The following is a 26782-nucleotide window of genomic DNA, read 5'->3' as shown; positions in this document are numbered from 1 at the left end:
CACGTCATTCGAAAGTTTGGGGTGTGAACATGGACACGCAGGCAAAGGTGCTGCTTCTTGGCAGGATTGACCAGTAAGTGACCGATTTCCCCAGCAAAGTGCTTCAATCGCCAGCTTGAAACTAAACTAACAATCTCAGTGCAACCGCATCTTGGGAATCACTCTCACAGCACGCACAACTCGTGAAGCCCCAGTCAACTAGTAGACAAGAGTTTCTAGTCGAACTTCGGAGTGGGAGACTTGACGGCGTAGTTGCCATATGCGATCGAGCACCCTACAGCTTGGCTGTCACTGGAAGATTCGACAAGGAGTTAGTCGAGGCGCTCCCGAAGAGCCTCAGATTCATATGTCACAATGGTGAGTGGACACGTCTTAGAGCCATCGCGAACTTACACTGACGTCATCTTTCCCCGTGTCTCAGGGGCTGGATATGACAACATCGACGTAGCAGCTTGCAGCGAACGAGGCATTTCCGTCTCCAACTGCCCCGAGGTGGTGGACGATGCGACAGCTGATACGGCCGTCTTTCTGATCTTGGCAGCGCTGAGAGGATTCAACAACGGCATCATGTCCATCCGGAACAGGACTTGGACGGGCCACGTACCGCCAGGCCCTCTTGGACATGATCCTCAAGGCAAAACCCTTGGCATTCTCGGTCTCGGCGGCATCGGCGTCAATCTCAAAAGAAAGATGGAAATGTTCGGCATGAAGGTGATCTATCACAACAGATCACAATCCAGTTCATGCGACGGTGCCGAGTATGTCAGCTTTGATGATCTACTTGCAAGGAGCGATGTGTTGAGTCTCAACTTGCCACTTAACGTGAATCACCAGCGCTGTTGACCTCCGCACATGAGCAGTCCTGACAATTCATAGGCCGACACCCGCAACATTATCTCAACCAGGGAATTCGAAAAGATGAAAGACGGCATCGTCATCGTGAATACGGCCCGAGGCGGCGTTCTAGATGAAGACGCCCTGGTCAAAGCCTTGGACTCCGGCAAAGTTCTCTCCGTAGGGCTCGATGTTTACCAAAGCGAGCCCGACATCCACCCCGGTCTCCTATCAAACCCACACGTTTGCATGCTACCGCACATGGGGACATCGACTGTGGAGGTGAGTCGCTCTGAATAGGTTCTTAGTGATGTTTTGGAGCAGATCAGCCATATTGACAAATTAAACGCAGACAAAGACAAAGATGGAGGAATGCACTATTTCAAATGTACGGTCGGGCATTTTGACAGGAAGGCTGGTTACTTTGGTTCCGGAACAGGCAAAGCTTAATGTTGCATCTTGATCCTCAAGGACTCCTCACTACTAGAATGCTCTAAATGAACATACGAAAAGACTCTAAAAGATTTACACATCGTTACAGCACACTTCTCTTCTCGGCTCTATTCTACAACCAGTCTGCGTCAAACTCTCTGCCAACACCCCTCAGTCCAATTTGAGGACCAGGGAAGTTGAGCAAGTCTGAAAACCCGACATCAAGAAAGTCACTCAAGCCAGCGAACAAAGCCATGGCCTGACAGTCGACTAAAGCCCCCAACCGGTTTTGGAGTCCATACGCGGTCCTACGGGTATCATTGAATATTTCCAGACCTACTGGTCCAGAAGGACTGTTCTTCGTATCGACAATCAGCTGTATCATGTAAGAGTAGCGTTGGCTACATGGCCAGTGCATGGCCGATTGTCTCAAGGTGTGAAGAAGTGGCTCCAGGTCGTCTGGCACCGTTCCACGGGTAGTCTCATACCCCATTGTCCAGAGCATGACGAGGCTTCTGGCAGCGACCCATACGACGAAAGGGAACGTGGGTCCCAGCTGCTGAATCTGGTGGGACTCGAGAGAAGCTGCAAGGCTGGCAACGCTGTGTACTGCCTGGCGACAGCGGCCTCGAGCCGAGGTTGAGGGCTTCAGATATGGTGAGGCCGTCGAGGGGAAAGCCGCAACCGTGTACATGCGTATGTTGATTCTGCAGCGAGTTAAGCTACCATTGAAACCGTTGAAGCTGTGTGATAAGATGTAAACACATACAGGTAAAATGTGGCGTGGACCAAAGTCCAAACCGGGTCGAACACTGATGGAGGCTCTTGAACCTCCCATGGCAAGTTTTCAAACCACGTGAAGAGTGAAATGTCGAATCGACGGAAGCTGCTTTGCCACTCCTCACAACTAGCTGGTAGGGCGAGATTCACCGGCTGTATCAATAGCTGGTTTGACTGGTCGACCATTGTCAAGATGTCGATGTAGTAGTGCCAGAGATTTACTGGTTTCCGATGGTTTAAGTAAGGCCTCGCAGGAGATGGTCTTTGGAACCATTCAGACACCACGTTCTGCTCCCACTCATCGTCGCGGACCGGATATGGTAGCTTGATCAGCCTGCTGTCGATGGAGCCTGGTTGGCCGAGGGGGACACTTGAGAATCGATCGAGGCTGTAGATTACCCAGAATAGGCGATGCTTCTCCTCTTCTTCAATGTTGGAGTGAATCTCACTGCCGCGCCCGCTAAGTGACATTTCGTCGCCGCCTTGGCCTCTCTCCGGGGCATCATTATCGACGAGGGAGGATGAGCGAGGATCAACAGTAGTACTGTGGCTGTTGGCAAGATGAAGCTGGCGTGTTGATGTTATGAGCATGGCCATGAGGTTCCATGTTCTCGGGCCAGGCCCCTGCCCGATGGCGTCGATGGCGAGAAGAGCAAGGGCCTGTGTAGACACGAGGGATGCAACGTCGATTGATTTGAGGAGGATTTGCTCCCTTGATGTCTTGACCTGCGCTTCACGGACTGCGGGTGGCGGTGCTGCCTTTCTCCAGAAACGGTATGCGACTACCACAATACCGTGGAGTACAATTTGTTGTTCTGCGGAGAATGCTTCAGCGAGCAAGCTCGGCTGGTGAAACAGTGGTGCCCAGGGATAAACGTGCTCAAAGAACAGATCAATGAGATCGCGAAGAATCGGCTCGGGTGGCAGTGATGTGTCGGCGGTCACGACTGTCGGTATCTGGGTGGTGTTTGTCACGTCCCACGGCTTGAGGGCAGGACGGGGGTCAACCCTATCCGACAATGGCGATGCTGCGAACATGCTCAGGTCTGCTGCTGTTGTCGTAGATCCAGAAGCCGGTAAAGGAGCAGAAACGGGCTGCCACAGTGGCTCTTTGTCGGAGGGGCTCGTATGTTGCTGCTCGTGGCCACCAGCAGCCGGCTCGGGATCTGGTGGTGTAGCAAATGTTGAGAACTGAGCGTTCGGGGTTTGGCTCTGTGTGGTATCTTTCTGAAAGTTCTGGACGCAACTCAAGATTTCCTGAACTGTACGAGACATATTCTCCATGTTGTCTTCCAGGAGGCTGAGACGTTGCTCGACTGCCTTTCCATAGCCTGGCCGCAAACCGGGCTGGCCCTTTTCCTTGTACTCGCATACAACGCCTGTATAACAACCATGGAGTCAGTCATGGCTAATGCAAGAAGCCCTTAATGGTAAAGCAGAGAATTACATGCCTTTTCGTTGGCACATGCCACACTGCGGGCGAGAACTGTCGCATCGAGCTTTCTTGGTTTTGCAGTGCTCACACCTACCGAGGCGGTTTGAGTCAGTCTTTGCAATGCCCGGTTGAATGGAGATCTACATACGCTTTCGATATGACGGCTTGTCTCTTGCGCGGGCGATATGTGCCGTCCTCATTATCAGACGTACCCTCGTTCGTTGATTGGGCAGGCATTCTCGGGGTATTATTGATCAGTGATGCTACATTTCGCGACAAGAATCCAGCTGGTTGTGAAAACAATACAATGTCCGAAGGGAACTTTAGCGGAAACAAGACTCGGAGTCCATCCGTGATCTGGTCTCCACAATGATTCCTTCTAGATTACTCATATTTCTTACAATGACACCAAAGATCTGGCGAGCAGGCTTCCCCGCAAGCCAAGCCTTCCCACGGCTATGCGTGGCACTTCACGCGGGGTAGCCCCGTGCATTTTGCTGGTCCCTCCGGCAGTCCGGTGCAATCATCCTCCGGAGCACGAACTCGAAACAATCGCAAGGCATATCGGAGCCATGAAGAATGTTAGAGCTACGGAGATACAAACTCATAAAAGGAAGTAGGACAGCAAGGGCTGCTGATGGTTTCATAGGTCCAAGTCCCGATCCCATCCCCCAGTCCTAATATGCTCTCACACCGGCAAGTCTGAGCAGCTGGTCGCTGAGAATCGGCTTCTCCAGAGGTTCGGAGCGGTTGCGAGGGTCGACGGTACCATCAGGAAGGCGCGCTTGCATGTCTCTGAGCTTGATGTTGTCGTGAGGCCAGTGTGTCGTCGCCCCATTCACCCGAAATACCCTGCTCTTCTCCTCGAGAGCCTCTTTCGATGCGAGCTCAGCAGGCGTATACGCCGCGTAGATGACAGTACGCACCACGTCGCTCTTCTTCGTCGGCTCGCCGCCCCAGTGGATGCATCTGGAGTCCCAGAGAATGAGATCACCAGGCTCGGCCTCGACTTTGACCGGACGCACACCCCGTGCCTTGAACCATTCCATATCCTTGTCGTCGAAGTACCGATTGTCCTTCCATTCCCACGTTGCCGGGTCGGTCTCCTTATCAAAGAACTCCTCCACGAGCGCAGCGGATCCGTCCATGACGCAAAGAGACCCGTCTTCAGGGCCCGCGTGGCTCAGGTTAATGATCCCCTGAATACAATGCAGCCCGCGCTTGCGCGGCGCTTGATCGACGTGTGGCCAGGGTGCACGCGCTTCCTTGAGATTAGGAAGAGTAATGTTCAGCGAGTCGAACGACACAATCAGTTTGTCAGTCCCCCAGATCTTGGCGAAAGCGTCAAGCACGCCCGGCTCCTGTCGCGCCTCCCACATGAAGCGCTCATGAACAACACTGTAGTTCTCATAGGTATTCTTATCCGTCTGAACGGGGAACTTGGCGTCTTTCCATGTTGAAGGCTCGTTGATGTCAAGGGAATCGTCGAAGGACTTGAGCCAGTCAAAGGCCTTTTGCTGGTAGTACTCAGCCTTCGCTGGCGGAATGGCTCCTTTAACCACGCAGTAGCCCTTGGTCTCGAGCTCGTCACGCCAGTCTCCGCCTGGGTTTTGAATCCTTGGCAGATATCAGTCATGTTGCATGATTTGAATATTTCTCTAAGGCTTGACTCACTTGAAAGGGCTGTCAACCTTAACGGAGGCGGGGCTCATAGCTGTAGTGACCATGACGAAGATAAGTCTACAAACTTAGAATGAGATATGGTAGAGCTGGTATGAGGTTGAAGATCAATGTCGTTGCGAGGAAGGCCAAGGTTCGGTCAAACGCGCTCACTCTTCTGGCACTCGACTTCTCGTATAAATGTCAACGCGGCCCATCGCTAACCGTCGCAGATGCTGAAGGATGGCCAGTCTCGTGCGAGTGGTCGTTGACGCCACCGGGGTATTGATGTCCCGGCTGGGACATCCGGTGGTCCTGTGCCCTGGTCCCGGAAGGACGGGGACTACCGGCGGATGATTCGACCGGGACGGCAGCCAAATCTGGGTCCGCGCCGAGATTGTTGCCTCGCTTCGAGCTTCGCGGATCGACAACTAGAAACAGTGCAGTCAAAACAAGAGTGATTGTGAACTTGAATAATGTGAGCAAACACCCGAGGCCTTTTCTCAAGGCTCAAAGTTCTTTGTCTAAGTACTATCAGAATGCGAGTACTCATCACAGGCGCTGCCGGTTTCATCGGCCAGATTGTCGCCCGCAAATTATTGGAAGACAAAACCAATGAGCTCATTCTTACCGACATCGCCGAACCACCCATACCCAGCTCAAGTTCTCATGGCAACGTCAAGCTTATCAAAGCTGACCTAGTCGATGAAGCGGCAAAGGTGATCCCAGAGAATCTTGATGCGGCAATACTCCTTCATGGTATCATGAGTTCCGGCGCCGAGGCAAACTTCGAACTCGGCTATCGCGTCAACGTCGACGCAACGCGCTCGGTCTTGAACCTACTCGCCAAGGCATGCCCGGGCGTGCGCGTTCTCTACGCATCGAGCGAGGCCGTGTATGGAAGGCCGGTGCCCTCGCAGAACGTCACGGAAGACGATATACCGAGTCCGGAGATGTCCTACGGTTGTCAGAAGGTCATCTGCGAAACCTTCATCAATGACTACACCCGCCGGAACCTGATCAACGGCTTCTCGCTGCGGTTCCCCACCATCTCCGTTCGGCCCGGCCCGCCCAGCACGGCAGTTTCCAGCTTTCTTTCGGGTGTGATTCGAGAGCCTTTAAATGGCCAGAAATGCATCATTCCTTTGAAAGACCGAGCTTGGCGTCACTGGATGTGCTCTCCCAGCACACTGGTCCACAACCTGATGGTGGCGTTGATCATACCGAGAGATGTTCTGCCCCCGCATAGGAGAGCCGTTAATATGCCCGGTTTCGGCGTGACGGTGCAAGACATGTTGGACGCGCTGGAGGAGGTTGGTGGGAAGGATAAGCTGATGTTGGTTGAGGAAAGGGAAGAGCCGGAGCTAACATCTTTGCTGTACTCATGGGCAGATCATTTTGACAATAGCCTGGCTACGTCATTGGGGATGAAGCAAGACACTTCGTTTGTTCAGTCGGCGACAGAGTATCTGGAGAATCTGGATGTTTCAGGATGATATGCAGACATTTAGGCAACACGAGTAAGATTAGCATAGATGAAGGATTTTCGAACAAGTTTCCGCCGAGGTAGTATATTGATGCTTTTAGAGCCTTCTTTGAGTGTCTGTTGATCGAACCATTGCTTCGTCTGCCTAATACCTTGCGCCAGGTACTCTTTACATGGCTATCAGATTCCGTGTTGATTCGCTGACATGACTTCGGCTGGGCTGCAGCACAACGAACACCTTGGCTTCCATGATCCGCCCAACCAGAGTAGAAGCTGTGAGAGTCATTTACCTTCCATCTCTAGAAGCTTCTAGTAACTATCCTCAACGAGCTGTGACCGATGCTTCAATGTCTCATCGCCCTGGAATGTTTGAGGTCATAGCTCCCTCGCACTCGGTGTGCACGACGGCCATGATCGCTCAGTTCGAGTCACTGCTTCGGTCTCGGACTGTCGTACGTTCAATGTGCCATGAATGTCCCAACAACGGTGATACATGCAAAACTCAGCTGAAGTCGCTTCGGCAAACCATGTCTTCGTCCCTGGCGTCCAGCCGTTAGAGACGAACCCGTGCTGCCAAATCTCAACGTTGCCGATCGTCAGACTGCGGCCAATGCAGGACGGGCGATCGGCCTCCCGGGAACGAAACGACTTTGGCAAAGTTGAGATGAGTCCACGAGTCCACCTCCATTTCCTGTTGGCTGTCATCAATTCGGGCTCCTAAAAACGAAAGGAAACGTCCGTTTAGGACTCACTGCCTCTCTAAGCGGTGCAATTCCTGCATGTTTCAGACACAGCCGTTTCTTTCTGCATCCCGTCAATGAAACGAGACGAACAAAAGACGTTTCACGTAAACCTCGGCCGCCTCTTCGATGCCGACAAAAAAGAAAGTCCCCGAGGGATGTTTACCTGAACGTTCTTCATCCACAAATGTCATTGCCACGTTGGACAACGTTGTCCTTGCCGCGTCTCCATCCTTTGAGCTGCCTTCTGACATCCGGGCCGTTTGTTGCTTCTCCTTACTCAGCTCCCGGCTCAATACCTCATCCTTCTCCTAAGCAATGTGAACGTGTGAGTGGTCATCTCGGCGTCGCATGTAAAACCCAAAGGCGGAAACGCAACAGAGCAGATGAAAAACCTTCATTCCATGATGATGGGCGTTGTAGACACATATATCTGGGCGCCTCGATAATCTCCAGAACCCGTCGGAGCGGACGCCCGAGTTCTCCGCACGTCTCCGCACTCCTCCGGAACTTGCTCCGGACTCCTCCCACCATCTCCGTGACGTCCGTGGTGCGCGATCCTGGCGGCGCCGCTCGGCCCCTCGTGAAGGCTTTGCTCTCGCAGACTTCCGCTGCGAAGCACTGAGGATTTCCCAGTCGTCGAATAAGCAAACGTTCCTCATCCCGTGCCCGCGCCCCCCAGCAAAGCTCCTGCATCCCCTTCCCCCCCTTGCAACGCTCTTCCAACTTCTCCCGTGCTTCCTAGCAAACACCCTTTTCCCCTTTCGACCTCTCTTAATCGGCGCTGAGATCGTCCGAGGATGCGGTCCATGCGCCGAGACAGACAACGACAGACCTTGGCGGACTGTGCGGCTGCATGTTCCTTGAAACCAAACGCCAGCCATCATCAGCTGTCAATCCAGACCGCCGTGAAGAATATGGGTGAAGCTGGGAGAGTGTGAGATCGAGCACACCCAAGCTCTCGAGCTCCTTTTCTGCGTCGAGCGCCTGTTTCGCCGGCATTGCCAAGACGTGTCCGTCAGGTCTGCCCGTTCCGACGCGCTGTCCACCTCCAGCTCCCTTTTCTTCGAGCCTCCCCTTCGCCTGCTTTCCTCCCCTGCGCGTGTGTCTTTCACTTCCTTTCAGCTAGACCAACATAAGTTTCTTTCCTTTCTCTGCAGGAAGCTTGTCCATTTCGGCGACGAGCACAATTCCCCCCCGGTTGACAATGGCGACCGCCAACGAATCTTTCCATTCCCAGTCGTGGGGCGCCCTCGACAGCCTCCAGGCCATCCCGAGCCCCCTGGAGAAGCCTCTCCCGTACTTCATCACGGTTTTCCTTTTGTTCGTCTTTTACGTCTCCGTTCAGCAAGAAAAGCCGAGGCCGGCGTCGAACGTGGAGGTGTTGCAACCGAGAAGCAAATGGGATTTCACAGGGCTCAAGGTCAAATATGACTTCGCCGTCTACGGTCGCGCGGTTCTCATCTGGAGGGCCAGGCAGGAGCCGGACGAGGCGTATCAGGTTATCACGGAAACTGGCGAAATGACCATCTTGCCCCCGGTGCCGTATGCGAACGAGATCCGCAACCACGAGGACCTCAGCTTCGACCGCGTGCTTGACAAGGTATGCATTTGGTCAAGATGAAAAACATTGATGATTCCAAAGCTGACGTTGCGCCACAGAACTTCCATGCCCACTTGCCAGGTTTCGAGCCATTGCGCGAGACCAACCCCCACAAGCAAGTCTTGAAGCAGGTCATCCGAACGAGACTGACGCAGTTCCTTGGTAAGTAATGCTTTCTCAATCCGTAAAAAGAAGGCAATTACTAACAAAGACATCTAGCTAAGTTGACGGCTCCCATGACCGACGAGACGACGAGAGCCCTCACTGATATCATTGGCGACGAGCAAGGTATGGATTTCCAGGCCTCTGCTTTCTTCGGTCCGTGCTAACAATCACCAGAATGGAAGCGCGTCGTGATCAAGGAGAACATGGTCAAGATCGTCGCCCGTGTCTCGACCCGCATCTTCGGCGGCGAGGACCTCGCCCGCAACGAGAAATGGCTCAAGATCACCTCCGAGTACGCCCGCACCAGTTTCTTCGCCTCCGAGCTCCTCCGCATGTTCCCCAAGTCCCTCAGAGCCATCGTCCACCAGCTGAACCCCATCAGCTGGAAGCTCATGGGCCAGGTCAGGGACGCCCGCCGCATCATCAACCCCATCGTGGAGAAGCGCAGGCAAGAGAAGAAGGCCGCCGAGGATGCCGACGAGGAAGAGCCCGAGTACAACGACTGTCTTGAGTGGTGCGAGGAGGCATCCGAGGATACCGTCGCCGATCCCGCCGTCATGCAGCTCGGTCTGTCTTTCGCCGCTATCCACACCACCGCCGATATGGTCACTCAGGCCATGATCGACCTCGCCCGCAACCCCGAATACTTCGAGCCTCTTCGCAAGGAGATTGGCGACTGCCTCCGTACCGATGGATGGGCTAAGCTCGGCCTCTACAAGATGAAAGTGCTCGACTCTGTCTGCAAGGAGGTCCAAAGAATGAACCCCATCAGTCTTGGTAAGTCCAACATCTACACTACGTCACATGCTCTTCGAAGTATTAACACGTGACAGCTGCCATGCACCGCGAGGCAACCAAGCCCGTCAAGCTCTCCAACGGAATCGAGCTTCCCGAGGGAGCCCGTATCACCGTCAGCTGCCAACAGATGTGGAACCCTCACGTCTACCCCGATCCTCAACGCTTCGACGGCTACCGCTACCTCCGCCTGCGCGAGAGACTCGGAGCCGGCAAGGAGGGCGCCGCCCACTTCGTCAGCACCTCGCCGGAGCACCTCGGCTTCGGCCACGGCCAGCACGCGTGCCCCGGCCGCTTCTTCGCGGCCAACGAAATCAAGATCATCCTCTGCCACATGCTGATGAAATACGACTGGCGGCTGGCACCCGATTGCAAGCCGAGGACCAACACCTTTGGTCTCACCAATGAGGTGGACCGCAAGGCCATGATCGAGATCCGGCGGAGGGATGTGGAGGTGGAGGTGAAGGCGTAAGCATCCATCTGAAGGGTGTGCTGCGGTAGGATCTGGATGGGGGACACTCGGACATACTGGCATTAGTGAGATTCTCCTCTGATCATCGGGATGGGATTGCGGGATGTATTTGGTTTCGACTGGGATTGATGTAATCGGGAAAGGTCGGACGATGGTCATAGCAATGAGCCACTCAAATTGGAGCTCGTCGGCGTTGAATAGATTTCTTGATTTTTCGTGTAAAAATTATCGACAGAAGGTTGATCCAGTTTTTCAAAGTGCGTGTTCACCTTAGCTGATCATGATCGGTCAATTACGTCGAGGTAAATGATGTTAACTTCATGAATTGACAGCCTTCATGAGTTGCAATCGTGATAAAAATACGACTTATATGCTGAAATCAGCTCCAGCCTTAATGTTTCACTGCAATTTCATATTCAACGTCGTTATTGACAAAAAAGATGAAGAAATGAGAGGAACCGTCCAGGTCCAGGTAGAGAAGATGAGATGCGGTTAGAAAGGGCCGTCATGAGGGCACACTCAAGGCACCACATTTTCCCCATGTTTTTGAAATCTCCTCATTCACAAAATCCACTCCGTTTATAGTTATTTCTTTTTCTTTTTTTGGAAGGGGAGTACCATCTACTTATCGGTTTTTTTTTTTTTTTTTTTTTTTTTTTTTTGGGTAAGTTTTGGGTAATTTTTTATTGAACAAAGCAATTGCCTCAGCCTTGAGAATTTCACCTCAATTTGCACCTCTCTCATCTCACCTTACCCCTACCGCCACAATTCGCCAGCTCCACCCGCAAACTATTTAAAATCCCACACATTCAACTCACTGCCACAAATCCCACACCGCCAATCGACGAACCTAGCGCAACTCGAGATGGCTGGTACGAGGATGGCCGAGGGCCTTTGCATCGCCTGCAAGAGGCAATGGACCTCTCGCAACTGCGCCTACTGCGGCTACGACTTTGTCTGCTCCAGGGACTGCGAGGAGAAGATGATGTTCTGGGACGGGCATCGCGAGCACGTCCTCGCCTGCCGGGAACTCTGCCGGCGGCGCCCCAAGACCACCGCCCGGACTATGTTCGCAGCCTTCCGCGGTTGCAGGTCTCCCACCGATCCCCGGACCGCCAAGGACTTTGGCTTCGACCGATGCTTGAGCAATCGCGACTCGGTGCTCCTACGCAGCGTCTACATAACCCTCGTCAACAACATCGGCGTCAGCGAGCGCGAGCTCGACATGTGGGTGAGGGAGAAGACGCTTTACGCGAACATCAAGGCTGAGTTCGAAGCCCAGCCCCACAAAGTCCGTCCACCGTACCTCGCGTGATTCAAGGAAAACAGCCGGATCTGGATTTGGGACGCGACTGAGAAGCACGGCGAGGACAGCGCCCTCCCCGTCGTCAGGAATGCCTACGCGCGTTAAGCTCTGTCGCGTAAGTAAAGTGATTTAATTTATTAGTGAATTTGGCATGTTTTGCTAATAATCTGGATTTTGCAGCAATCGCAAACTCATCTCTAGTACTCGGTTCACTCCTTTTCTTGCGTAGCTGGTGACTTGTATCGGTCGACGGCACGTAAGGCTTGTGGTTAGGAATGAATTTGGGATACGCTTAGGGATCGGGGTTAAAACTGGCTTGGAAGGAATCACATTCGGGATTTTATTGAAATATATAGGTAAAAGCGGGTGAAATCAAATATATCAAAACATACTTGCCGGTCCAAGCCCTCACCTTTATAACCAGATTATAAGGGTGGCTGCATTGTATTGCTCGGCATATTGCATTTGTCATACATGATAAATACTTGGTCTCACTCGCGTGTTGTCAATATTGTCCTCTAGAAGGCTCCTCCACTCCGGCAGTGGTGGTGAAGTCTCCCGGAAACGAGGTTCATGACTGAACCACTCTCTTTGCCACGTCAAGGAATTCCATGCTCGGTGTTCGGACACAAGTCGATCGACATCCCAGAGTGACCCGACATCAAAGTTGCAGCGCACGATGGAATGACCCTCGGCGATATCCCGGATCGCGTCTGGCAAGCCTTCGAAAAAGTAGCCCCAGTAACCTTTCCAGTCGGCAGCGACACCAGCTCCTGGTGCGATGGCGTTGGTGGCTAGTAAAACCTGATGGTGGTTCAGATCGTTGGGTGTGAAGAAGCCGTGCCGGAGGACCGCCTCGCCCCTTCTTTCAAACCACGAAATGGGCGGTAAAAGACCTAGGTCGAGAGACTTGACCCAAGCTGACTGCCACGCAACATCGCGTTGAACAACGGACTGGAATATCTGTGTACAATCATCTGGCGCCGGAGCTCCATCTAGTACAAGGGTGAAGGATGATGGCGGCATACCCGCCGGGGCTAGAGCCAAAGCTTCCATGATCCAGCATGATACGTTGTCGGTGATCTGATCGGAATGTAGAAACGGCGGGGTAACGCGTCTGTCCCACTTGCACCGCGCTTCAGCGCTCTGGTAATTGATGTCTCGTTGGAATACGTTTGTCCAGAGATTGATGCGGCGTTCTACTTGTATAGGGTACTTCTGACAGAACGGAATGAGTCCTCGGGCGTGGCACTCTGGGTGTGCAACGGCTTCATAGTCTTCGCTGAGAACGATCTTGCGCACTTGGGTTCGCACACTATTTGGGACGTGCTCTAGGAAGTAGATGGCTGCTGCGGCGGCGGAAAAGCGCCATTTCGACGAACCATGATATTCTTCCTGAAGACGACCGTTTCTGGGATCGCCTCGTCCCCTGGCTGAGAAGAGCTCTTCCATTTGAATACCTGAGGGAATCGCCCAGAGCTGGGTTGGGTTGTATGCGGCGTCGAGAGGAGTCCAGCCTGCACGATAGTATTTTTCTGGAATTTCGTCCCCATTGTCGTCGGCGTGTGAGATGTGCGGCTTGTGCTGAAGTACGACGTCCCTAAACCCGTCATCGAATAGCGCTGCTTCGCGCAAAGTATCCTTGATGAACTCGCGGTATACGGATGGAGCTTCACCGTAGGATCCATGCCGCTCACTTGATAGCGGCACTACTCCCGCAACGCGAGGCCCTTCCAGCCTCATTCGATCCAGTAACGGTAAGAATTGCGGGTATTGAGCCTTGAGCTTCGAGTACGCTCTGTCTGTGAGGGCATAACCGACGCCTTGGAAGATCTCACACCGGAGTTTGTCCAAGGCATTAGTGTGCCAATCAAAACTCCCTGCAAGATAGCTGAGATCGTTGTTATAGAGTGTTGTGAACGTGATAGTGTTTTGGCGCAGGGCAAGGCCTCCGCGAGCCATTTCATCGGCGATTTGTTTGCAAGTATAGACCAGGGATAGATCGATCGGTTGGTTGTTGGATCCCTTGAGCGTGCCGTTAATGAATGCATCGGTATCGCAGAGATATCCGCCTTCAACAGAAACATAGGCCTTGTAAATAAGGTCTCTGAGTTCACGAGGGAGACCCAAAAGACTAGAAGTCATTTCTGCGGTGGATTGTCTCTTTGATCGGATGTCGTGTGGTGGTACGGGTGCAAAAGATGAGTGGAAGGCTCGACTGTTTTCGGGGGCCGAAAGAATATTTAAGACACAGTCGGCCCCGCTGAGGCCACAAAGGACTGCGACACGCGACCTTGGAGGAAAACCTGGACGTCCGAGTCCTTTCTTTGATTGGCGTCAGGAGCAGAAACTACCATTGGTTCGCGTTGCTGAAAGTTCGTCTGGACAGGACGGCCTGCAAACCTTGGACGCCTCGGCATTCTTCCTCTACCCTTCTTGTCTCTCCGGCGAAAAAAAGGCTGCAACATAGATCTGTTGGAGTAACCCGGCCAGGCGGCAGAACCTTCCAGTCGAAAGCGCCGTACGACGGAGACGGAGGCCGGATGACCTTTGCCGACTTCGAGGCTCTCGAAGGGGATTTCATCGAGATTTTCCTACCTCTCAACCTTCAGAATCGTCTCTTCAGTCCCAAACTTCATCTTCTTCACGCCACAATGATTCTTCACAGAATCCACCCTTCCACAGCCAATCTCTAGATACTATAACCCACCAGAAGAAGCAGCACGTTAGACTTGGCCAGTTTTTAGCATGGTTAAGATGTTCTTGACTGACTTTGACTTTCTACCTATACACCGACAGGTACGGAAATCTATTGTAATCGACCAGCTCAATTTTGAGTCTCCTGAAGGCGGTCGACACAGACGCCTCGCGAGGACCATTTGGCCCAGGGGCCCAGCCAACATCCGTCTGGAGCTGTACTTCCTCCCCGGCCGTTCCCGCCATGACTCTATCGCGCACTACTACCGCGAAAAGGCCGTGCGTAGCGACTGTATGTTGCAGGTATAATCAGGGGGCCCTCTGCCTTCGGATAAGAAAGACGACGACGAGGAAGAGACGGCGAGCAGATCCGGCGGGGATGTGACGCTATCTGGCTTGGTGCGAAGTCATCGCAATGGGGACACGGACCCGTACTACGGCGCTCTTTACATCATTGGGGGGCCGAATTATCCAACAGATTGCCAGAAGGCACGTCGTCTGCTCTTTGACGCCATCACCGAGGATGAATGTGACGCCGTGCTGAGGTCTTTTGATCGTGAGCCTGAGGAGCAAGTCCAGCCAATTTCCGAGACCGATGCTTCTGACGCTCGAGGAGACGGGCGGCAGGATGTTGATCGACGTGTAATTCGTGTTGGTTTATGGGAACAGGAAGTTTGGGTTAATTTGAAGGATTGAGGTTAAGACTGGCAGAAGAGAAATCAAATTTGGGATCGCTGTGATGCTTCCTGCTAACATCGGGTGTCACACTGCATATATCTATGGGCTTATAAACTCTCATAGTGTTGAGTGCTGGGTATCGCACTTATATCGCGTCATATGGAAAGTTATTCCTCAAGGTGTTGTATGATACGAGTTTTTCTTCTTTTGTTTTCGTAGCTCGCGATGTCCTCACCTCATCAGGTGTCACACAAGTAGCCAATCAAGAGCATTACGTAGACTCACGTTGTCCCAAGGCCACTGCCTACCTTTCGTAAGACTGAATTGAAAGAAAGGCTTGTGAACTAAAGCGTGTTTCTGTGCCTTATTACTGCCGCCTTGCGTTACTCACTACAAGAACAAGCATAGTTACTGAAACAAAACCAACGGAGACGGGAGACTGACCTACATATCTTCTTTAGTGCCATTCATCCTCAGACGCAAGTTCAATGCAGACCCAGCGATGATGGAGTATACTCCCGGACGCTCTCCCCCAGAAGATTTGCCCACTCCGGCAAGGGTGGTTCGGTCTCCCACCATTGCGGACTGTGTTTAAACCACTCGCGCTGCCAATGATTCTTACCCCACAGCAGCTTCCTGTGCCGTTCAACAATGCTTCCCACATCCCAAGTTTCCCCGACGTCAAAATTACATTTGACAACTGACGTTTTGCTAGCAATGTTGTCCATGGCCTGCGGGAAATCTTCAAAGAAGTATCCCCAAAAGCCAGCTTTTTTGAGTTCCCACTGGCGTAGCCGCTCGACATCCAGATCCCAAAACATTCCATTGCGCATCACATCGTCGCCCCTCCTCTCGAACCAGGAAATACTTCGTAGGAGGCCTCGCTCGGTGGACTCGATCCAGGCAAGCTGCCAGGCAATATCTCGTTGAACGATGGATTGAAAGATGTTTGCGCAATGTCTTGGAGCTGGATCCCCGTCCAAGATGAGAGAGAGAATGAACCGGCAGGCATCCCAGCCGGAATAAGGGCTTCAGCTTCAATAACCCATGAAGCTATGTTGCCAGTGATCTGGTCCGAGTTCAAAAAGGCTGGAGTGTGACGAGCATCCCACTCGCATCGATGCTCGGGCGTAAGGTAGTTGATATCCTCCTGGAAGACATTTCCCCAGAGAGACGCACGTCTTTCAACCCGTAAGAGAGGATAAGATTGGCAGAATGGTATCAAGCCTCGAGCATGACACTCCGGGTTGGCAACTGATTCCTGCTTTTCGTCGAGGGTAATCCGGCGCAAGTATTTCAGTGTGTTGTGGGGTACACATTGCAAGAAAAAGATTGCCGCCGCCGCAGCCGAGAAGCGGTAAATGGAAGGGTCTAGGTAAGGGACGTATAAATTTGTTTCGTAATCCGGTAAATCTGTTATCATCCGGGAGAATTGGGTGTCTGAGGGAATATTCCAGGGAGCAATAGTACTGCATATAATGTCAAATGGGTTCCATCTTCGCTCATCTTGGCGACTACTCGCGGCCACTTCAAAAGGGCGAAAATCTTGAACGGCATCCTTGAACGCGCGGCTGGAAATGACTGATTTCTGTAGCGTGTCTTTCGTGAACTCACGAAAGACAGAAGGGGCCTCGCCGTATGGCCCGCGCCGGTGAAGCGTACTCGTTTCCAACTGGAGTAGTGGTTGTTTTCCTTCTGTTTTCATCCGATCCAGAAGAGGCATCAGTCGTGGATACGCTGTTTTGAGCTCCGAATAGACGGCATCAGGCACGCAGTGCCCGGCAGCGTAGAGCATCGCCAACCTCGTACGATCGATGGAGTGGTTATAGCGATGGAATTTGACAGCAAGAAGACTGAGCGAGTCGTTGGAGATGGTCGAAAACGTGATTGCGTTGAGGATCAAGCCGAGACCGCCGCGTTCCGTCTCCGCAGCAACCTGCCTGCAGGTGAAGACCAGATCCAGATGAATTCGCTCGTTGTTTGCGCCCTTCAGTTGACCATTGATGAAAGCGTCGGTGTCGCAGACATAGCCGCCGTCGGTGGTCAGGTAGAACTTGTAGATCGTGTCTCGCAGCTCGCGGGGTAGGCGGAGTAGATGGAATGGAGCCATGGTGATGGCCTCGTGGGTGCTGCTGGTGTTTCCGGGAGGAGGTAGGATTGTGAGGTCATCAAGAGAAGAGATAACACGAGATTTGCTTTGGACACGAGCCGCATATGTAGGAGTAAAGACGAAACACCCCGATGGCTGATGATCCGCTGAGGCCTTTAAGCATCCGGATTAATCTTTCGGCGAGAAACCTTTTGAGATGAATCATTTTTAGGCAGCTGTGCCACCTCAACGCCATCAATTCTCCTCATTCAAGCCAGTCAGACACTGAGAAAAGAAGACGGGAGCTCCCATGACTCCTTTACCGCTGCGCAGTATTGAACGACGGACGCGGTTTTGCGGTGTTCTCAACTTGCTGTTTCACGTCTATCGAATCTATGGCTTAGAGAGAGGACAATAAGAATCAGCGTCTCTCCCTCGCAAATGCCGACCGATTCTGTCAACTATTGCGGTAGATATGAGCATGTGAATATTGGAAGAATTAAAGTGCAATCAAGATCTCCTCACCTCAATCATCCCACTCTTTTCTGATTCCTCTTACGGATACTGACATGGAACAAGTTGAGACGAACGCAATCATCAAGAGGAAGCGAAGCCTATGCTTATTAGCCGGGAATAATGCCAACTCAAGCAGCTGGATTGTGGGGTTTGAGTTACATCATCTCCGCATTGCATTCAAGATCTGTCTTCCTTGTCCAATGGCGGCCAAGAAACCCCTGAACTCCGCACTCCTCATCAACAGATTGTTTGTTTCTCCATTCTCCAAATCGCGCAGACCGTGCATGAACCGACGGGCGATGGGCCTATCCAGAACCACCGAGTCAATACCGCTGTCCAAACTCCTCGAAAAATGTCCGGCATGGCACCGCGGAGCTCCACTAGCTCCGAAGCCGGACTTCTGTCCGCCACGTCGAGTGCCGGACAGGGGGTAAGAGAGAGAGATGCATTCTCTGCGGGGTAGCATCGCCAAGACCAAAGACGAGATATTTTGGCTTTTCTTGACTCTTTCTCGGCCTGACTCCGCGCCCATCATCATCTACCGGCCGCCGCTAGAGTGTCCTGAACGGCCATTGCCTGGGATCCGAGGTCCCATTGAGACGTCATCGTGTTCCCACATACGGATATTGCCAACTGAGGGTCTTGTTCAACCTGTATGGCCGCGGATCGACTGAATCAGGACCGCGGGCCGGTGCATATTAAAGAAGAAGCTCCTCTTCCCGCTTCTTCCAGCGCCGCCGCCGGTACCGTGGCTGCCACCACCGCGAAGAACTCCCGATACGGCTTCTCCCAGTTCTTCGAAGGCATAGGTCTCTCCAGCGGCAGCCTCCCCTCGCTCCAGCAAGTCGTCCTCTGGTTTCAAGCCGCAACCATGTCTCTCATCAACGTCGACCTCAACGCCCTGGCAACAGGCGGCGCGGGCTACCTCGCCTCTATCAACGCCGCCAACCTCTCCGTCCCGGCCATCTCCCTGCTGGCCTACGAGCCGTCCTTCGCGGACGTCGTCGGCGCCAACGCCACGGCCCGCAAGATCGCCGACCTGCCCTGGGAGGCCTTCCACGAGGGCGGCATCTACAACAAGAAGGACAACACCATGTACATCTCGTCAAACTACAAGTCGCTCGCGGACAACATCAACATGACGATCCTCTCCCTCGACGACCTGTCCGTCCGCAGCTCGCAGTTCCCGGACCTCGCCGAGGCCAACGGCGGCACCTCGTACTACCCCCCCGGCGCGGACCAGTCGGCCACGCCCCCGATGCAGGTGTGGTGCGACGAGGGCGACTTCGAGGCCTACTCCAAGCTCATCGCCGTGGACCCCAACACGAACAAGTCGCAGCCGCTGCTCATCAGCTACAACGGCCGCAACTTCTCGTCCGTCAACGACGTGCGCCAGCACCCGGTCACGGGCGACCTGTGGTTCACCGACGCCGAGTACGGCCTGTTCCAGAACTTCCGGCCGGCCTCGCAGATGCCGACGCAGGTGTACCGCTTCGAGCCGTCCACGGGCCGCGTGCAGGTCGTCGCCGACGGCTTCAAGCAGCCCAACGGCCTCGAGTTCTCCCCGGACTACAAGACGCTGTACATCTCCGACACGGGCGCGCAGACGTACTCGGCCAACCTGACGGGCCCGGCGGGCATCTACGCGTTCGACATCGTCGACAACAAGAGGCTGGCCAACAGGCGCATGTTCGCCTACGCTGACTCGGGCTTCCCGGACGGTGTGCACACCGACACGGACGGCAACGTGTGGGCGGGCTGCGGCGACGGCGTGCACGTGTGGAACCCCGAGGGAGTGCTCCTGGGCAAGATTCACCTCGGGGAGGTCTCGAACAACTTTGCGTTCGCGCCGGGCAAGGTCTTTGTCTTCTCCAACTACCGGCTCTGGGTCGTCGAGGGGATCAAGGCGCTGGGTAGGGAGGTTTGCAAGGACTTCGGGACGGACAGCGACCCGAGGTGTCGTCGTTGAGACGGGCGGCGGAGAAATGAGTCAAGGTTTTGGAAATACCCGACTAAGGTTATCACATTAGATGGAACTTTAAAATGGAAGAAAAGTTCAGACGAGTGAAACACGACGATGTTTGCCACGCCCCATTGTTTGTTTGGTGTTTTACTCACATGCACTTGACAAGTGGACTGGTTACTGAGTGTTTCTGGTCGTTTCGTCCCAGTCGTACCTTTGCCGTATTTCTTTCCCCTCATTTTCTTTCAGCGACGAAACAGCGAAACAATGTCGGTAGCCTTTGTCAGGTTTTCACCATAAAAGCGACATATCGACTGCCGAGTTCGCGTTATTTCTGGAGAAGACCGATGTGTGAATTAGAATATCTGCGTAGTCCAGCACTTCAAACCTCGTCTCAGTGCGCTTAAAGCTTGTCTCAAGACATGTCCTTGAGGGACTGGTAAGCATTCCGGTAGGGATTATGACATCTTGTGAAGGCAGTTTAACCGTTATTGCTCGCAATTCAACTAGCCGTGATCTTGAGCATTGTGAGTAGTCACTCATTATTGACAACTGTAGAACTCACACTATAGAAGCTAGTTTCCATCGAATTCCTCAAGTAACTTTTGGGACAGAATTCTCTCAGGCCTTTTCATCCAACGGGCCACTCATCTACAACTGGGTCCAAGGTGTTAAGCCAAGGGAACCGCTTCATGTGCCTTACCGTCTAGTGACAAGCTGATGTGACAGGGTGAAAGTCAATCCTTCAGAATGCTTCCGCTCAAGGATTGCTCGCGTGTGTGTGTGTGAGCTGGCACAGGAAGCGTGCTCAAGTCTTAGAGGCTAAAGCTTCCAAACACAGCAATGGGATAACGGGAGAAACGAAAGAAGCTGAAAAGGAAAATCTAAGGCCGCCCATTGATTGGCAAAGTGATCTCATCGGTTTATTCCGGATGAGACTCTAGATCGGCCGGTTCCAGTGACGCAATAACGGTCAACCATGTCTTTACAAAGTATGTACGAGCCAATGACCTGTGAGCGCTTACAAAAAGGAAGCTTTACACTTCCGTACAGACCGATATGTCCGTCTAATTAAGCACGACATGTTTGCCAAATCAGGGAACCCTCAACTTGGAACCAGTCAGCGACTCCGAAAGCAGAAGAGCGGAAATTTGTTTCTTTTTGGGGTCTCGGATAGAGGCTCAACTCTATTTCGCGTCAATCCGGTAGTGATCCGAAACCGAACGGGTAAAGTGCGGGATCCGGCGATGCAACCCCTTGGCTTGCGGGGATGGCACAGGGAGGATGTGAAGACGCAGACTAGGCAATATAAGAAGACGGACGATGTTCCGCCGAATGACGACCTGCAACTGGATGACATGTCTCCACACATCCTCGCAGATATGGGACGAACCATCCCGATGAGGCAAACTTCAGCGATGACGGTTTTCCTATATGAAGGGTCGCGAATTGCAGGTCGAGGTGAAAGGTGGTGAGCCGTGACAGTCAGACACGACAGACATCTGCCATCATGCAGCTGACGAGCCTCTTCCTCCTGGCCACCGGCCTCCTGTGCGCAACCGGCACCTCGTCCGCGAGCGTCAAGTCCCCCCGGGCCGCCGACACCTTCACGAACCCGGTCCTCTACGAAGACTACCCGGACAACGACGTCTCCGTCGGCCCCGACGGCGCCTTCTACTTCTCCGCCTCCAACTTCCACTACAGCCCCGGCGCGCCCATCCTCCGCTCCCTCGACCTCGTCAACTGGGAACCCGTCGGCCACTCCATCCCGCGCCTGACCTTCGGCGACGGCTACGACCTCCCCCCCGGCGGCCCGCGCTCCTACCGCGGCGGCACCTGGGCCTCGACCCTCCGCTACCGCAAGAGCAACGGCCTGTGGTACTGGATCGGCTGCACCAACTTCTGGGTCACCTGGGTCTTCACCGCCGCCGACGTCAAGGGCCCCTGGAGCAACCGCGGCGTGTACGGCTGGGACGGGCTCTGCATGTACGACAACGGCCTGCTCATCGACGACGACGACACCATGTACGTCGTCTACGGCAACGGCAAGGTCAGCGTCTCGCAGCTCAGCGCCGACGGCCTCAGCGTCGTCAAGACCCAGCAGGTCCTCCAGGCCTCCGACGTCAACACCGAGACCGTCGAGGGGAACCGCATGTACCGCATCAACGGCACCTACTACATCCTCAACGACCAGCCCGGCTCCACGACCTACATCTGGAAGTCCAGCAGCCCCTGGGGGCCCTACCAGTCCAAGATCCTCGTCCAGAACGTCGCCCCGCCCCTGAGCGGCGGCAACTCCCCCCACCAGGGCAGCCTGGTCCAGACCAAGGACGGGAAGTGGTACTACATGTCCTTCACGTGGGCGTACCCGGCCGGCCGCATGCCGGTGCTGGCGCCCATCACCTGGGGCGCGGACGGCTTCCCCGCGCTGGTCACTGGGTCCAACGGCGGCTGGGGGTCGACGTACCCGATGCCGCTGCCGGCGCGGCCGCTGTACAACTGGACGCGGACGTACGGCTTCGAGACGGAGCTGGGGCCGACGTGGGAGTGGAACCACAACCCGGACGTGGCGTCGTACTCGGTCGGCAACGGCGTGACGCTCAAGACGGCGAGCGTGACGACGGACATCTACTCGGCGCGCAACACGCTCACGCACCGCATCCACGGCGAGTTCCCCAAGGGCACGGTGAAGATCGACTTCAGCAACATGGCGGACGGCGACCGGTTCGGGCTGGCTGCGTTCCGCGACCAGACCGCGTACGTCGGCATCTACCGCTCGGGGGGCCAGTACACGCTCAAGGCGGTGCACGGGCTGATCATCGACGAGTACTCCGGGGAGACGAAGTCGAACGGGACGGAGGTGGCGTCGGCGGCGGTGCCGGGCGGGGCGAAGAGGGTCTGGTTCCGGACGGAGCTGGACGCGCGGCCGACGGGGACGCGGGCTGCCAACTTCTTTTACAGCTTTGACGGGGTTTCGTTTACCAAGCTGGGGCCGACGTATGAGTTGTACACCGGCTGGGCTTTCTTTATTGCGTACCGGTTTGGTATCTTCAACTATGCGACCAAGGCTTTGGGAGGGTCGATCAAGGTGGAATCGTTCACCGTGGCTTGATTTGTTGAGGGTGTCATTTCAGAGTGTAGTGGATAGGCAATGAGGATAGGTTGATAGGAAGAGAGTACATGATTCTAACAGGGTATTGGCTGCGTGCTTCAAGGTGATGTTCTTAAGATGTTCTCGTCCTTTAGTCTCTGCACAAAGTGAACAATCCCCTCGACAGCAAGCCTGGCTATTGTGTCCCCTCCCTCCAACCGCGGGTTGAAAGAGCACACCACAAGCGACGTCGGCTCTGTCTTTGATGGAATAACATCCAAACAATTAAGCAGATCCTCGCTGTCCAACCCACCAGGCGAAGGCCAATCATTCGCGCGGCCCAGCGACTCGTCCAAAACATCCAAGTCCAGATGAACATGCGTCCTCCCAAACCGCCTACGCTCCAACAACGCCCCCAGCTCCCTCCCAAAATCGACCTTCTCCGCGGCATCGCCCCAGATCACATCCACCCCGGCGTCCACGACAGTCCTCCTCTGACCCTCCGACACGTCCCGCAGCCCGCAGTACGCCACCCGGTCCAGCGGGACGGGCACATGCCCCGGCACGGAACGCATGAGCCCGTGCCAGCTCAGCCCGCCCATCATCGAGAGCGCCATGGCGTCGAGGTACCCGTTCTCGTTGGTCGAGGGGGTGTCGAGGTCGTCGTGGGCGTCGATCCAGAGGACGTTGAGGTCCGGGACCGCGGAGCTGAGGCCGGCGGCCGCGGCGGCGCTGGCGTTGCAGTTTCCCGAGAGGATCAGGGGGAAGGAGGAGCGCGAGGTGGCGTGGGAGACGGCGGCGGAGATGCGGCGCATTACCTCGAAAGTGCGTCCGATTTCGCCCTCGAAGTCGTCGACGGGGCCGATGTTGACGAAGGTGAGGGGGGTCAGGGGCTCGAGTTTGTCGGCTAGGCCGTGGGATAGGATGCGCAGGGGACCGCCGCCGACGCGGTGGTCGTAGAGGCCGACGTGGTAGGGGGCGACGATGATTGTGATGGAAGTAAAGGGCATGTTGGGCGAGGATGGAGATTGAGGCGTGTAGGTGAGGTGATGTTGGGTCGGATGGTTTCAACTTATTTACCCTCCGCGGCGGATCCGTTTAACGTCAGTTTTGTCTGTGGGATCCGCCTTCGGGATTTGGAGAGCGGAATATGTTTTGCGCATTATGAATCAAGTCGACTTCATTATGTTTCTATCGCAAATGGTGATGCTTTCCTATGGGGTTTGAGTATCATCAACAGACCGATGACATACCACGAATCAAGCCTTTCACGATGTCCCTCTCATTTTTATCATCTCTATCCTTCAACCTCATGTCCAAGGCACACGTCGAATCCTCACCAAAGTTCGCCCGCCGCGTGAGGATTGCCACATACAGCAAACACGGCAACTCACCCCGTCCCTCGCCAGCGGGGCCTCACCACGTCCAACTTCACATGCCACGACGAGAAACCATCGCGGACCGTCCGCGCCGTCACGAACTGGGAAACCGGAAGACGGCGAGCCACACGGACGGGCAGAATTTCCTCCACGACACGGCGACACACCCGTCAAACTCTGGATGGCACGACTGTCATGGCTGACACCGGGATGAAGGAGGGGCTTCAGACAAAAAAGGCCGCCAGTAGACTACGATGCAATACAGCAAAGCTCACGGAGGAAGAAATCCCGAAGATGAGGCCGTGTGCGGAGTGAATACTTCACATAGACTTATCGTCTCACTGGATGAGGCTACCGGTGATAAAAGTGGTGATGCCATATCGCAGCATCATGCAGCCCTGACGGACCAACCGCATCTCACGACCCCTCCGGAATAACCTGCCGCGCTCTCCTGCACCACGGAGCATAACGGGTTCAGCGATTTCCGTCGATGGCAGAACGCGTGCTGTAAATAGACATGCCGGCTCGGCTCCGGAGAGTTTGAACACCCCGATAAGTCAGCAGGAGAACCGTCCCAAGAGGCCGCAGGAGATCTTCCATGAATAGACGGTCTGGAGACTTTTAACAGCTTAGCCGAGCTTTGGAGAGACGACCTCGGTGGAAACAGGTCAACGGCGGGGCGCGTGCGGTGTCCGAGGGCCATGCGGTCTGGAGTCTTCACTCGACGGGTGGTGCTATTTACGGCGCCAGGCACGGCCGGAAGAGCTGCAGCTGTTTGGCGTCCAGAGCTTGCAGCTTCGTCCGGGGTAGCTCGTCGCATCGACAACTACATTAAGCTTAGGACACATGTTTTCAATTTCACCATCGTTGGTTCAACTTGGATATCAATCACGAGCTTGGCACCTCAGGGAGGACTGAGGAGTTACCCTCCCATGTCTATGAATATCACAAAAGCGGAAATCACGTAGGCCAGCCATGCCGCAGGAAAATGGCCTCGATCAGCGCGAAGACGGTCTCCCGCCCGAGCCGATATGCGTGCAATACCGGTTCTCGCAGACGGCGCCCACGGGCCAGGGCATCCCGACGCAGATACGGCTGCTGACGGTCTCGGAGAAGCTCCTGGCGACGGTGCACGGCGACCGGGACGTGCTGATATGGAACCTGACGCGCAACGCGCCGCCGCGGAGCGTGGAGATCGAGGCGATGATGGACCGGATCACGGGGATCGCGTTCTCGCCGACGAGCGACCGGGTGCTGGCGGTCTCGTTCCGGCTGGGGGCGTCGCACGAGGTGTGGAGCTACGACTGGGGGAGCGGGACGGCGGAGGCGGTGTTCGAGACGGGCGGCGCGGACTTCCACTCGGTGCAGTTCTCGCCGGACGGGAGGCTGCTGGCGTGGATCTCGGGCGGGTGCGTGGACGTGTGGGAGACGGTGATCAACACGCACGTGGTGACGCTCCGGGAGAGCAAGAGGAAGACGAACGGGATGCCGGTGGCGAGGTTCGCGTTCACGCCGGACTCGAGCCGGATCGCGACGCTGGACCGCGCGGGGAGGATGACGACGTGGGACGTGGCGACGTGGGACGTGGCGACGTGGGACGTGGCGACGTGGTCGGACGTGAAGGAGTCTCTGTGCGGGAAGACGGGGGGCGCGTCGGCATCGTGGGACGGCGTCGGGCGGGAGGCGATGCAGCTCGTGGCGGACGGTCGAGGGCGGGTGATGGCGGCGTGTCGGCAGACGGACGGGACGAGCCCGTGGACGTGGAGGTTGACGACGTGGTGGCCGGAGAACGGGAGCCGGGCGGAGCTGGAGATGAACGGGTGCGCGTTCGCGTGTGTGCCGCGGAACGGGGGCTTCGTGGCGACGGTGCAGGCGGACGGCGGGAGGTTGAGGATTCGCGATGTCGGCAACGGGGTCTGTCTCGATCAGTCGACGCAGGGCATCGCGAAGACGGGCAAGACGCCGCTGGTCGTGGCGGGCGCGATTGCGGTTGGTGATCGGGTCATGGTGACGCAGATTGCGAACGGGAGGACGACGGTGTGGCAATTGACGGCGGCGGCTGATGAGTAGGAGGAGGTAATGGAGTTTGCCCTAATAATCCGACAATTCCGTGTTATCGTGAAGTCGGTGTGCCCTATGCAAGTAGGGTGAAGAAGATAAGAAATTGGTGACGATACCGGTGATCTCATAGAAACCGAGGGCGGTAAGCCAGTGACCTACTCAGGCAGCATTTTGACCATTCTTTCCAAGCCAATTGGAAGGGTGGCCGAGTTGGTTATGGCGCCAGGTTAAGGTCAGCTTAACATCTGTTTCCTGGTGGGGCAACCCGCGCGAGTTCGAGTCTCGTCCCTTTCATTTTTGCGTTTTTTGACAATCGCAAAGACACTTCTCTTCCGCAATATCTTTTCCCTAATCGTGACTGCTCGGGAGATGCTCGCCGATGCGCGTTTTTTCTTCTGAATCGGACTGGAAATTGTTAGTGCACCTGAGGAGGTCTCAACGGTCGAAAGTGGAGCCGTCGGATACGAGGACCTGTGAGAAGTTTGCACGGGTGGGGCCGGGGCCGACGAAACCCCGCGGACCAACCAGCGCCGTTCCTTTGCCGTGCACAGACCGCCTTCTCGCCCGATTCATTCCCGGATGTGGGCCCGGCGTGTGCCCC

At 54.9% G+C, this 26782-nt stretch overlaps 11 protein-coding genes across 11 annotated transcripts; 7 read left to right on the top strand and 4 right to left on the bottom strand.

Annotated features, from left to right (window-relative positions):
• Positions 1 to 29: 29 nt before the first annotated feature.
• Positions 30 to 1134, top strand: CkaCkLH20_08193 (D-3-phosphoglycerate dehydrogenase; the record flags this gene model as incomplete). The annotated part of the gene is made up of 4 exons (XM_038890908.1): positions 30 to 73; positions 140 to 357; positions 422 to 822; positions 877 to 1134. 4 exons carry the CDS (start codon positions 30 to 32, stop codon positions 1132 to 1134), a joined length of 921 nt encoding a protein of 306 aa, XP_038743671.1.
• A 265-nt stretch (positions 1135 to 1399) lies between these two features.
• Positions 1400 to 3681, bottom strand: CkaCkLH20_08192 (C6 transcription factor; the record flags this gene model as incomplete). The annotated part of the gene is made up of 4 exons (XM_038890907.1): positions 1400 to 1973; positions 2036 to 3425; positions 3494 to 3571; positions 3630 to 3681. 4 exons carry the CDS (start codon positions 3679 to 3681, stop codon positions 1400 to 1402), a joined length of 2094 nt encoding a protein of 697 aa, XP_038743670.1.
• Positions 3682 to 4158: 477 nt separating this feature from the next.
• On the bottom strand, positions 4159 to 5208 carry CkaCkLH20_08191 (phytanoyl- dioxygenase; the record flags this gene model as incomplete). The annotated part of the gene is made up of 2 exons (XM_038890906.1): positions 4159 to 5098; positions 5156 to 5208. 2 exons carry the CDS (start codon positions 5206 to 5208, stop codon positions 4159 to 4161), a joined length of 993 nt encoding a protein of 330 aa, XP_038743669.1.
• Positions 5209 to 5679: 471 nt separating this feature from the next.
• CkaCkLH20_08190 (nucleoside-diphosphate-sugar) lies at positions 5680 to 6636 on the top strand (the record flags this gene model as incomplete). Its single annotated transcript, XM_038890905.1, has 1 exon — positions 5680 to 6636. One exon carries the CDS (start codon positions 5680 to 5682, stop codon positions 6634 to 6636), a length of 957 nt encoding a protein of 318 aa, XP_038743668.1.
• A 1937-nt stretch (positions 6637 to 8573) lies between these two features.
• CkaCkLH20_08189 (cytochrome P450) lies at positions 8574 to 10401 on the top strand (the record flags this gene model as incomplete). The annotated part of the gene is made up of 5 exons (XM_038890904.1): positions 8574 to 8969; positions 9029 to 9131; positions 9189 to 9257; positions 9309 to 9911; positions 9968 to 10401. 5 exons carry the CDS (start codon positions 8574 to 8576, stop codon positions 10399 to 10401), a joined length of 1605 nt encoding a protein of 534 aa, XP_038743667.1.
• An 817-nt stretch (positions 10402 to 11218) lies between these two features.
• Positions 11219 to 11716, top strand: CkaCkLH20_08188 (uncharacterized protein; the record flags this gene model as incomplete). Its single annotated transcript, XM_038890903.1, has 1 exon — positions 11219 to 11716. One exon carries the CDS (start codon positions 11219 to 11221, stop codon positions 11714 to 11716), a length of 498 nt encoding a protein of 165 aa, XP_038743666.1.
• A 459-nt stretch (positions 11717 to 12175) lies between these two features.
• CkaCkLH20_08187 (uncharacterized protein) lies at positions 12176 to 17192 on the bottom strand (the record flags this gene model as incomplete). The annotated part of the gene is made up of 2 exons (XM_038890902.1): positions 12176 to 13854; positions 16697 to 17192. 2 exons carry the CDS (start codon positions 17190 to 17192, stop codon positions 12176 to 12178), a joined length of 2175 nt encoding a protein of 724 aa, XP_038743665.1.
• A 1150-nt stretch (positions 17193 to 18342) lies between these two features.
• CkaCkLH20_08186 (SMP-30/Gluconolaconase/LRE-like region) lies at positions 18343 to 19656 on the top strand (the record flags this gene model as incomplete). The annotated part of the gene is made up of 1 exon (XM_038890901.1): positions 18343 to 19656. The coding sequence occupies one exon, from the start codon at positions 18343 to 18345 to the stop codon at positions 19654 to 19656; it is 1314 nt and encodes a 437-aa protein (XP_038743664.1).
• A 1504-nt stretch (positions 19657 to 21160) lies between these two features.
• On the top strand, positions 21161 to 22762 carry CkaCkLH20_08185 (glycosyl hydrolase family 43; the record flags this gene model as incomplete). The annotated part of the gene is made up of 1 exon (XM_038890900.1): positions 21161 to 22762. The coding sequence occupies one exon, from the start codon at positions 21161 to 21163 to the stop codon at positions 22760 to 22762; it is 1602 nt and encodes a 533-aa protein (XP_038743663.1).
• A 98-nt stretch (positions 22763 to 22860) lies between these two features.
• CkaCkLH20_08184 (uncharacterized protein) lies at positions 22861 to 23751 on the bottom strand (the record flags this gene model as incomplete). The annotated part of the gene is made up of 1 exon (XM_038890899.1): positions 22861 to 23751. The coding sequence occupies one exon, from the start codon at positions 23749 to 23751 to the stop codon at positions 22861 to 22863; it is 891 nt and encodes a 296-aa protein (XP_038743662.1).
• Positions 23752 to 25095: 1344 nt separating this feature from the next.
• Positions 25096 to 26190, top strand: CkaCkLH20_08183 (uncharacterized protein; the record flags this gene model as incomplete). The annotated part of the gene is made up of 1 exon (XM_038890898.1): positions 25096 to 26190. The coding sequence occupies one exon, from the start codon at positions 25096 to 25098 to the stop codon at positions 26188 to 26190; it is 1095 nt and encodes a 364-aa protein (XP_038743661.1).
• Positions 26191 to 26782: the final 592 nt, after the last annotated feature.

Source organism: Colletotrichum karsti (assembly GCF_011947395.1).
Source record: "Colletotrichum karsti strain CkLH20 chromosome Unknown Scaffold27, whole genome shotgun sequence".
NCBI classification, from domain to species: domain Eukaryota; kingdom Fungi; phylum Ascomycota; class Sordariomycetes; order Glomerellales; family Glomerellaceae; genus Colletotrichum; species Colletotrichum karsti.
This window is presented reverse-complemented; position numbering and strand designations above follow the sequence as displayed.